This window comes from Corylus avellana, chromosome ca3 (genome assembly GCF_901000735.1).
Source record: "Corylus avellana chromosome ca3, CavTom2PMs-1.0".
NCBI classification, from domain to species: Eukaryota; Viridiplantae; Streptophyta; class Magnoliopsida; order Fagales; family Betulaceae; genus Corylus; species Corylus avellana.
In genome coordinates, this window is record NC_081543.1 from 34,600,127 (window position 1) to 34,610,748 (window position 10,622).

At 34.6% G+C, this 10,622-nt stretch overlaps 1 protein-coding gene across 2 annotated transcripts; it reads right to left on the reverse strand.

Annotated features, from left to right (window-relative positions):
* Positions 1 to 2,396: 2,396 nt before the first annotated feature.
* On the reverse strand, positions 2,397 to 6,561 carry LOC132175064 (protein yippee-like At5g53940). Of its 2 annotated transcripts, XM_059586878.1 has the most exons (6): positions 6,314 to 6,361; positions 5,190 to 5,233; positions 4,492 to 4,789; positions 3,090 to 3,198; positions 2,743 to 2,798; positions 2,397 to 2,610 (listed from the first exon to the last, which is right to left on the reverse strand). In XM_059586878.1, the coding sequence occupies exons 3-6, from the start codon at positions 4,587 to 4,589 to the stop codon at positions 2,523 to 2,525; spliced, it is 351 nt and encodes a 116-aa protein (XP_059442861.1). In that variant the 5' UTR covers positions 4,590 to 4,789; positions 5,190 to 5,233; positions 6,314 to 6,361; the 3' UTR covers positions 2,397 to 2,522. The 2 variants fall into 2 exon arrangements, with proteins under 2 accessions (XP_059442861.1, XP_059442860.1); XM_059586877.1 differs by lacking the exon at positions 4,492 to 4,789 and having other exon boundaries at positions 6,314 to 6,561.
* Between the last annotated feature and the right edge of the window lie 4,061 nt (positions 6,562 to 10,622).

The following is a 10,622-nucleotide window of genomic DNA, read 5'->3' on the forward strand; positions in this document are numbered from 1 at the left end:
TAGAAAACTAATTGAACCGATGGGATTTAAAAAAAAAGAAGGTAAATATATATATATATATATATAACTACACTAATAATTAGACTGATCCTCATATTTAAATGACTAAAATCAATACCAATTGATATACCGATTACCCACTAGACTAGTCCCGAGTTGATAATACAGGTTTAGGCTGAGTCATTGAGCCCAAGCCACAAACCACGATGGGCCTAGCGAATTAATAAGGCAATCGCTCATATAAGAATGAGAGATACCGTACAGAAGATAACTACTATGTTACCTCCTTTCAATTATTTCATTGTTCTTGGTGAGAAATCAAGCAACATCCTTAACTTGCCAGTGAGCATATAATGCTTCACAAGATCTAATAGCGCTCACAACCTACCGACAAACAAGGAATTCGGCACCACTACTCTGTTAGAATCGTACCTCACTAAATGACACGAATTAAACATCTTGCTTCACCAAGGGCATACCATATCAAAGGACGACACATGGTTAAAACCAAACGAGAGCAATGTTTAATACCGTGCTAAAAACTATGATTTACTGTCCATAATCCATATGCAAAACTCAAGAATTAGTGAAACAAAGCATATACGTGTTCCTTGTATTTAAAACCAACCCCTTTCTCCATATTTAAATGTCTCCATTCGCGAAACCCGGAGGGCAAAATACATGATTTAATAATCATAATTATTTTTTTTGGACATACACATATTTTAGCCATTAAAAAATGAGAATAACTTATATGAAGAGGTTGCACAAAATCTGCCTTTTGTGCCCACCATTCCCAACCTGACACATTAGTCAATTTCACAATAACGAAAAAAATACATCTACACCAGATTATGCACTATATGAAATAAAAAATTAATTTTTTTTTAAATAAAATAAAACCAAAATTGAATGGGTGGCTGACTGGCCACCCCTCCCCCACTTGAGGTGGCTGGTGGGAGGTGCCACGCCGGCCACCCCCATCTAGAGGGAGGCGGAAATGGGGATGAAGTGTTTAGATTTGGAGGGTTTGGTGGTTGCGGCGGTGAAGGGTTCTTGGGTTTGAAGAAGCTCTGCATGTCGAAGGTGGCGATGGGCTGCTGTTGCTGGTTTGGGTTACCAGACGAAGCCATGGAAAGCGAGAAAGAGGGAGGAGGTTTGAGATGAGGGAACTTGGAATATACCTTCTTGTGAGTGTCTAAGAGTTTGAGATCTAAGTGAAGGATTTTGGGTTTGGGGGCTGTGGAAAACCCCAAGAAGAAGAAGAAGACGACTTTCAAAGAGAAGAGGGTGTGGTGACTTTGGGAGCCACCCCATGGCCTAGGGGTGGCTTGCCAGCCACCCCCCTGAGCTGGGGGCGGCGACCTCCCTATGCAGCCACCCCAAGTGGGGGAGGGGTGGCTAGCCAACCACCCCTTTAAATTTTGGTTTTGTTTTTTTTTAAAAAAAAATATATATATATATAACCACACCAGATTATACTCTATATATATATATATATATATATATCATATAGAGTATAATCTGGTGTGGTTGTGTGTTTGTTTTAAGTATAAGTCTAGTAAAATTGGCTTATGTGTCAGCTTCTAGTTGGTGCACAAAAATCACCTTTTGTGCAACCTCACCACCAAAGATGCTCTCTTGAAAAATACATAGACTTTCTATTTGATATTTGGAGTTTAAAAAAGTCTCCAGATAATTTTTTTTTTAAAAAAAAAAAATCAATCAAGTCTACTAATAAAATTATATATTTTATGTGGCAGCTAATGTGATTATAAAGATTAAAATAGATCATGACCCTTGTAATCTTTGTTTTCAAATCTTTATGAACATGTTTAAGTCTCAAAAGAACCATTAAGCTCAAACGTTACATGGATGATGGAATGACATATTATACCCAAGATTATAAAAGCATTAAAAATATATTAATTAAATTAATTTTGGATTCTTTTCTCCTTTTGGAGAAAATAAATTATTGATGCAGCAAAAATATAAACAAATTATTGATTCAGGTTTTGTAGGAGAAATGCAAGTGGTGCCAAGGATGTTATTTAGAGTAATGATTCTTTGAGTCCTCCCAAATATGACGTAACTTTTAAAAGGCAAGGCATAATGAAATTAGATATTTTCACCTTAATTTTCCTCCCGAATGCAACTGCTTGTGGTGGGGTATCGGCCAAATCGGTAATGGTAGGGTATTTTGTCTATCGTTTTGACAAAGTCAGTTAAGTCGGTGAAATTACCAACTTCATTATGAAGCTACCGTCACTTTTGAGCCTTTTAATGAATTTTAGGAAAGCTCCAAATTGACTAATCTTTTTAGGGTGATAACGCAGATGTGGCTAACGTTTTTCCTTGAGTCGTTACAACTCAGGTTCCAAAAATTAAACACTATCTAAAGGAAGAAATATATCACCCAAGGATCACAACAATTACATTATTTAAACATTATTTAATCATACACATAAGCAGTGAGTCTCTTCTCAATTGTCTAAATCTCTTTAAAGAAATGACGTTGGATCCTAAACGTCTTCAGCATCACTCAACACGCTGGGGCGGGTATCGATATAGAATTCAGTAGAAAAGTCAATTTCATCAACAATCCTCCCTCTGTTTTATGGACATGTACAGCATATACAACATGTCAACACAATTGTCGGCTAGATGCCAAAAAGAAAGAAAGAGATGATACCTTTCAAGAAAAATGAAGGAAAGAGAAGAAGAATGGGAGGAAAACTATACCTTTCAAGAACAAACTTCCCTTCTTTATACTTCTGGCTCCTCTCATGTGCAGCTTCCTGAGTGCAAAAAACACAATATCATGTTAGCAAAAGTTGGCAACCTCTCACTCATCTCGGGTAATTTACGGAAGAGTCATGATATTTAATAGATTGTTATGCGACTGACATATAATCGGAATGTTGTGACAGTAAAATCACATTTTGGGTCAGTAAGGGCTCGTAAAAAAGAAAAATCAATAGCTAATTTTCACTATTACGTCATCCTAATCGTATGACACTCATATAGTAGACTACTAAATAACATTTCCTTTTACAGATATTAAAGCAAGAGAGAGAGAGAGAGAATACATATTTCCAGCCAACAATCTGTCCACAACAGCAACAAAAAATATCTGCGACAGTATGCAATCCAGAAAGCATCATCCTCTCCTCTAATGCTCCAACTATGAGGTTCACCCTGGATCAATAACTCGAGACAATTAAGTAAACTGAAGTATCAACCTAAACTTGGAATGTTTCTTTGTTTTATAATGTTCTCTAGAAAAAAGAATAGAAATGTGGTAAAAAAAGTTCTAACATCATAGATCGTGTGCTAAATGAATGTATTATCTTTTGATCATATTTTCCTCTTCTAAAATAATAAAATCCGATGCACGTAATTGTACAAAGACAACCTCTCCATTAAACAATATTTTATCAAGTTAAAAGAAAAAATGGTTTGCCTCGTACTAAAAATTGGTCCAATTAAGTACAACCTTAATGCGAGAAATCATTTTTCGATACACAAAGATCAGAGCAGTAATTTAGTGGAAGCCACATCCTTATAGTGAGGAGCCATTCTCCTATTTCACCATGCTGTGCCCATTGTGGAGTCATTACAAATCTGGTTTCATTTTAATTTTGGCATTGCAGGTGTTTGTCAAGAGTATCATAATTATCTGGCTTGTAACGGGCCTTGAAACTCCTGTTGTTTCGATTGAACCAAGGGAGAGATGTGGGGAGTAACAGAAACAATATTTAATGTTTTAACCTTTCTATCTAAAAACAGAAACTATAAATGTTTATTTTCCAAAAGAAATGAAAAGGTATCCATCATGTCATGTTTTACAAATAAAATATCATTTTCCTTAGTAAGTTATACATGTACAAAATGGTTATTGAAGCCCTAATATTTTACAAATAAAATAGTATTCACATCATTACGTTTACGAATACATACATAACACTTTTCTTGATCCATTATGTCTAACAAATGAATTCAAAAAGAATGGAGCCCAGAAAAAAGAAAAAATTGATAGCTGAGAATAAGCAGAGGCTGGCTAATGCATGCTAACCCAGAGCATAAGAGCATCGATATGGAGCCACTTCCCACAAACTAAAAACCAAGAATACAAAGTACTGATCAAACATAAGAAGAACAGGTTTCTACTTTCAAGGCCCAGTCATCGATCCCACAGACTGACTGTAATAAGAGAACAGCCTGTTGTATCAGTTAGATACTAATTGGTTTCAATAAGTGCCGACAATCTTTGTTGAAATGATGACACATATGGAAGGCGAATGTCAAAACTTGATTTTCGAAGTTACTATGTACTATATCATTTAAAGGAGCTAAATTCTATAAAGGAGGAGGAGAATGAATCACGTGAGGAAGATCAACTGAAAATGGATATGTTAAAAAAGAGGGGAAGTGGCAAAACACCAATTAAAAAAAAAAAAAAAAAGTGGAATTGTTACACTTATTACATACCTGCGTTGAACTGCAAAAAGCATATGGATTAAAACAGCTAGTTGACGAGTCCGATCCCTATCAAGCTTCACTTCCATATTTTCATGTGATAGGGTCATTCAGGTTATCCAATGAACTATATTTATCTTGAAACAATTATTGACACATACAAGTAATATCTGAGGTCCAGATCAGATTCAAATGTAAGGTAGAATAATTTGACTAAAACCTGTGAGTCTGAAAATTAACAAAGTTGTTTAGTTCTGTTCAATCATCAAAGAGTCGTAAACATCTTGGGATTCCTACAATGCAGCGATCACTGTCATAAAAATAACATATTATTTTTCCCAGTAAGAGAAGCATTCAGACTTAGAGAGAGAGAGAGAGACGTATCTCAAACAACCTTTCGTATTTAAAAGAGGTATGATTTCAATCCCCATGATGATAATGATAAAAATTAGCAACCCCGCAGGTAGGAGAAATAAATTCAAAGAACCCAAGTGTTATTAAAAAGATATGCTTCCCACTGAATGATAACAGAAACAATTTTTTATTGCTAACTATCTTAGAAATCACTGACAGCCAGAATAACATGCTAGTTTCTTCAGGTGGATAAATGATGAATTCATATATTGAATAGAAAAGCAGAAAGCCTAAAAATAAATCATTGGAAATCATATTTCGGTAATCAGTAATCCTTGAAAGATGATGGAACTCACGCATTATTGAAGAGGTATGCTTTTCCCCTGCGGCAATGAAAACCCTGACCAAATCACAAGGGAAAAATGAGACTAAAAAGAGTTTAACATCCTGCAAAGCATTTTGGAACAGATAATGCATGTGTGACATTGAACCAAGAAGAATCAATAATTTAGAAAAAAACCGATGCAACTGAAACGGATGAAGTGGATTATAAGTTGTTCCCCTAAAAGACTCAATTGATATTTCCTCTTTTCAACAAGTAATGATTCGATCAAATAGGATAACACAAAGGAATGCAGCCTCAGAACACGCAAAGTATAGGAGAGAAAACAATCCCCAGAAAAGGAGAAATCAAAACTTAAATAACAAGCCATCCAGAAAAACATGAGCAAGCCTGACTGCCAAAGTTTCTTAAACAGCACTTTAGCTCCATGTTATAATAAGTTATAAACAATGAAAGCAACTCAACATTATATCATTCCTGTAGGCGATAAATATACTCAAAAATTGTCTATCAAGCACTAAGCATAATCCATTTATAACAAGAAATTTGTCCATTTGTTATGTATACTGCTCCAAAGAGCCCTAGGAACTAATTTGCTATCTGATCAATGTATTATTCAATCCATATTCAGTGTAACATTGATAAGGTGAATTGGCACATATCCTTAATATACTAAGCCCCCTTGAGAATGATATATAATATTCATATGATAAGAAAGTGACTTCTTAAATTAGCCAGATAAAAGCAAGCCTCCAAACAATATAAACCTGACAATTTCATTTTCGAATCACAAGTACGAATCATTTTCTCATGTTAAATTGCTGATTACGAACACAAAGTATCTATTCCCCAGTATCGTAATCGAAATACCCATACTATATTGAGGACCCATGATAGAAAACACAGTGATTTTTCACATACTTCCATCAACATAGCTTGAAGAACAATAGCATAAACTTGATAATATATCAACATATGACTACATACCACATAAGTCCAGGATCAATTTAGAAGCAACAGAAACTACTCTCATGTCTTATGATTATTAATTGCCAGAAATTAGCAACAAAAACAAAAAACAAAAAAGTTCTTTGTTAAAAAATGTGAAAAAGAAGAGGAAGAAGGGAATAAAAGTACCCGAGAGACAAGATCGTCAGCGAGAGCCAAGTGGGTCTTGCAGAATTTGCATCTGTATGACCTTCCTTCCAACTCCACCACAAATAGCCTACCCATTTCTCCCTCCGCCTCCTCCTCCTCCTTACCTGTTACCCACCTCCACAAGTGGCAAATCCAGTAAATTTTTTAGAGAGAGAGAAAGAGAGAGATAAAGAGAATGGATTAGCTCCAGCCTACAGAGAACAGTGCACTGCCACATATGCCTTCGCTTGGTAAGCCAGTTTCCCAGCGCCAAACGTGTACAATGGATGTCTGCCCCTCACCTCACGTGCTGTGTGTGTTTTAAAATTTTGCAAAGTGGACACCAAATTTTTTTATGTTAAAAAACTCCTAAGCCAAGCTAAGTGTACATATTTCATTCAAGTTGGAACTGTAAAATGAAAAGATATGGTAACTTTGGCTTTGTTTGTTGGAATTATTTGTGGGTTCGGTTTGTTTATCCAATTATTGATGATATACTTGCAATACAAATAATGTTGGTGCACATGATTGTTCACCATGGTGGATTTGTTCAACATAATCCATTTGCTTATATTGGGGGTCAAAAGGATGAGATTAGAGACTATGATGTGAACTTTCTTTTAGTGTGGAAGATTAAGGATATGGTTGGAGATCTAGGATATCTAAATGAGTTAGCATAATGGTATAAGCTTGATGAGGGTAATTTGGAGGAAGTGGTGAAACCATTAAGAGGTGATACTCCGAATGGTGAAACCATTAATAGGTAATGCAGATAAGATATGGTGGACTTAGTAGCCACGAGAGAATAGGCAGGATGTTCATATCTATGTTGAACATAGGGTTGATAAACCAATAGTAATTGGTCAAGACACTAATGGACCAAGTGATAATGTTGTGAGGGCTAGGGATGAGAAAACACGATTGACAAATGATCATTTAGTGTCTGTTTTTTTTTTTTTTTTTTTTTTTTCAAAGCAGGAGGGGAAAAGGGAAATTTTTATGGTATGTTTGAGTGTGCGTTTGAGAGGCATTTTAACACCCAACAAGTCCGTTTGAATAAAAAAGTATCTGTTTGGTTAAAAAATAAAAATAAAAATTAAAAGCACTTTTAAGGGTCCAAAAAGCCTCAAAATGCACTTTTGACAAAAACTTAAAAATGAAGTTTTTGCTAAAAAAACGTTTTTTTGACTTCAAAGCTCTATTTTTCAAACACAATCCAAAACATGCTATTAGTGGATCTAAATAAAATCACCTAGGGTTGGTAAATGCAGCGACCTAGATTTTAAAACTCTTATTTAAATAATATTAAATAGATTAAAAGAATAATAAATAAATTAGACAATGATATTGAATAACTATTTAGTGTTAAAGGTATATTACATTGATTTTTTACATTTTTTTGTATATCACTTTAATTCTACAATTAAGCTTCACAAATATGTTTATGGGCATAATTAAACCTAATTTAGTAAATAAATTATTTATATTGGTGTTTAGTGAAGTCGAAAATTAATTTGAAGCTTTTCAGTTTTTGGCCTAAAAAGCAGTATCTTAATATTGTCTGATGAAATTAAAACTGCTAAGGAAAGATACCAAAACTAGCCACATTTGTTCTGCACACGTAGCAGCTATGAAAGCTTAAAGCCATCTAGTATTGATGATTATGAAAATAATCATTTAATAAGGCAAGCGGGTATGGAAGTAGGTAAGGTCTAAATTGAATCGAAAACTTTGTACAGGCTAAAAATAGAGTCAAATGAACTCGGATGAAGTTGAACCAACTCAAAATTTCATGTCAATCGGAGTATGGTTGGACATCGAAAAATTGATTGGGATATATTGCCCATAATTTGGACGAAAATGCTAATTGGAATAGATCATGAAAGATGGACTAGGTTAACTCCTTTGGTTAAATATTAAAAAACGCTTAACAGATAATTATCATAGTTTTATGCGGAATTAAGGGATATTTAAATCTAAGCAAACAATCACCAAAAATAAGAACAATCACATTTTGGTGACGAAGAGGAAACCTTTTAGAAAACAATATAAAAGTAAAACCTCTCCGGGACAGTCAAACTCAGGAAATCACTATCAAAAGTTGTTCAGAAATTACAGACACTAGGAACACTTACAAACCGATGCAAGACCTTGACTTTGTAAGATCGACAAGCCTCCAACTCGTCTCCTCGCTCACAATCTTCTTCAACGTGATTCTCCTTTACCGGATCCTTCCAATAGACTTCTCAATGAAGCGCACAATCAAACTAACAAAATCCTCTACGAGAAACAATTAGGCTCTCAACAAATATTCTCTCTCAGTATAGCCTCTCACGCCTCTAATTTCATACATCTCTCTCTTAAATTAGATGTATATATATCGCACACCAAAACGCTAGACAGCAACACACTTAAAATCACGTCTTAGGGCGTAACACTTACGGGGTGTCCGGACAGGTTAGTGGGTTGTTCGGACAGGGCCTTGCATATGACAGAAACTGAGTTTCTGGAACTTCTGTCCAGACAGGGGGAGGGCCTGTCCGAATAGGGCATGCAGTGGGTGAAACCTGCATTCTGGAAATGTTGTCCAACCTTTATTAACAGCTCCGATCGATGAGCGATTGTGGTCCGAATGAGCTGAAACTTTGTAGGGATGTTCATGACACGTGAATCCTCATTGTGAATGGTGGAAATTGGATTCTGAGCGTTATATATCAGTGTTTGAGCCCATAGGTAGTAGCCTTTGCATTTTGGAACAGAATTAAGCCAATAAAAATACTAACAAATACATCTTAGCCCTTGGATCAAAAGTGTTAGAATGAATCACATCCATTCATTCTCTTATAAATAGAAGCCTAAGTTAATTCATTTTCACTTGAGCTCTTCATTTACAATCTTAGAACAAATGAAATTGCTTGCTCCTCCTTTCATTTTATTTCTTAGTTCTAAGTCAATACTATATGGCCTAGAGCTTACTTCTAGTGATCAAGTATTCTTGCTTTTCCAAACTAGCTACCTAGAAAAGATTTGGTAGAGTTTTAATTCTAAGGATTATCATGTATGTGTTTCTTGTATAAATATTATGAGTTATTGTTTGTATCATTTGTTCTCATCTAATTGTTTATGACCCAATAAGCTTATGATATAAAATAAATTAATGGATACAAGTGAATTAATAATAATGAGTTAGTGGCCAAAATCGATTAATAGACTTATGATACTATCTATATTTATTACATATAGTATTTACTTTACAGCTTTTACAATCAGTCATTTCTTTTATTGTCATTTAAATTGTAGTTCATATTTTTGGTGGTACGGACCATTGGTCTCATCCCCAAAACATGAATCATGCTTATTATATATATATATACTGGTTTGTATCTAGTGGTATTGGCCATTAGCCTCGTCACCAAATACGAATTCGAGCATAAAACTATTTATAAGTGACCATCTCAGATTAATATAATAAAATGAGTAAGGAAAGATACCAAAGCTAGCCACCACATATAGAAGTTATGAAAGCTTAAAGACATCTAGTATTGATGATTATGAAAATAATCATTTAATAAAGCAAGTGGGAACGCAAGTGGGTAAGGTCTAAATTGAATTGAAAACTATGTACAGGCCAAAAACAGAGAAATGAACTCGGATGAAGTCGAACCAAAAATATAAAATGTTTGTCTCGGAGTCCTCTATCTACTCTCAAAATTTCATGTCAATCGGAGTACGTTTGAATATTGAAAAATGGATTGGGATATACTGCCCTTAATTTGGACGAAAATGCTAATTGGAATAGATGATGAAAGATGGACTAGGTTCATTCATTTGGTTAAATACATCTCAACCCTTGGATCAAAAGTGTATGAATGAATTCTAGCCATTCATTCTCTTATAAATAGAAGCTTAAGCTAATTCATTTTCACTTGAGCTCTTCATTTACAATCTTAGAATAAGTGAAATTGCTTGCTCCTCCTTTCATTTTATTTCTTAATTCAAATATCAGGGTGTTACAAAATGAAATAAAATAAACCCTAATATTTGAACTAAGAAATAAAATGAAAGGATAAGCAAACAATTTCACTTGTTCTAAGATTGTAAATGAAGAGCTCAAGTGAAAATGAATTAGCTTAAGCTTCTATTTATAAGAGAATGAATGGCTAGGATTCATTCATACACTTTTGATCCAAGGGTTGAGATGTATTTAACCAAATGAATGAACCTAGTCCATCTTTCATCATCTATTCCAATTAGCATTTTCGTCCAAATTAAAGGTAGTATATCCCAATCCATTTTTCAATATCCAAAC

Excerpts from the sequence above, each read along its gene's own strand:
- LOC132175064 (XM_059586877.1), bottom strand. The coding sequence starts at position 6,409 with ATGGGTAGGCTATTTGTGGTGGAGTTGGAAGGAAGGTCATACAGATGC. Across the intron at positions 5,234-6,313 it reads CTGACGATCTTGTCTCTCGG|GGTTTTCATTGCCGCAGGGG; the intron begins GTACTTTTATTC and ends TGATTTGGTCAG. Across the intron at positions 3,199-5,189 it reads GCATACCTCTTCAATAATGC|GGTGAACCTCATAGTTGGAG; the intron begins GTGAGTTCCATC and ends TTATTGATCCAG.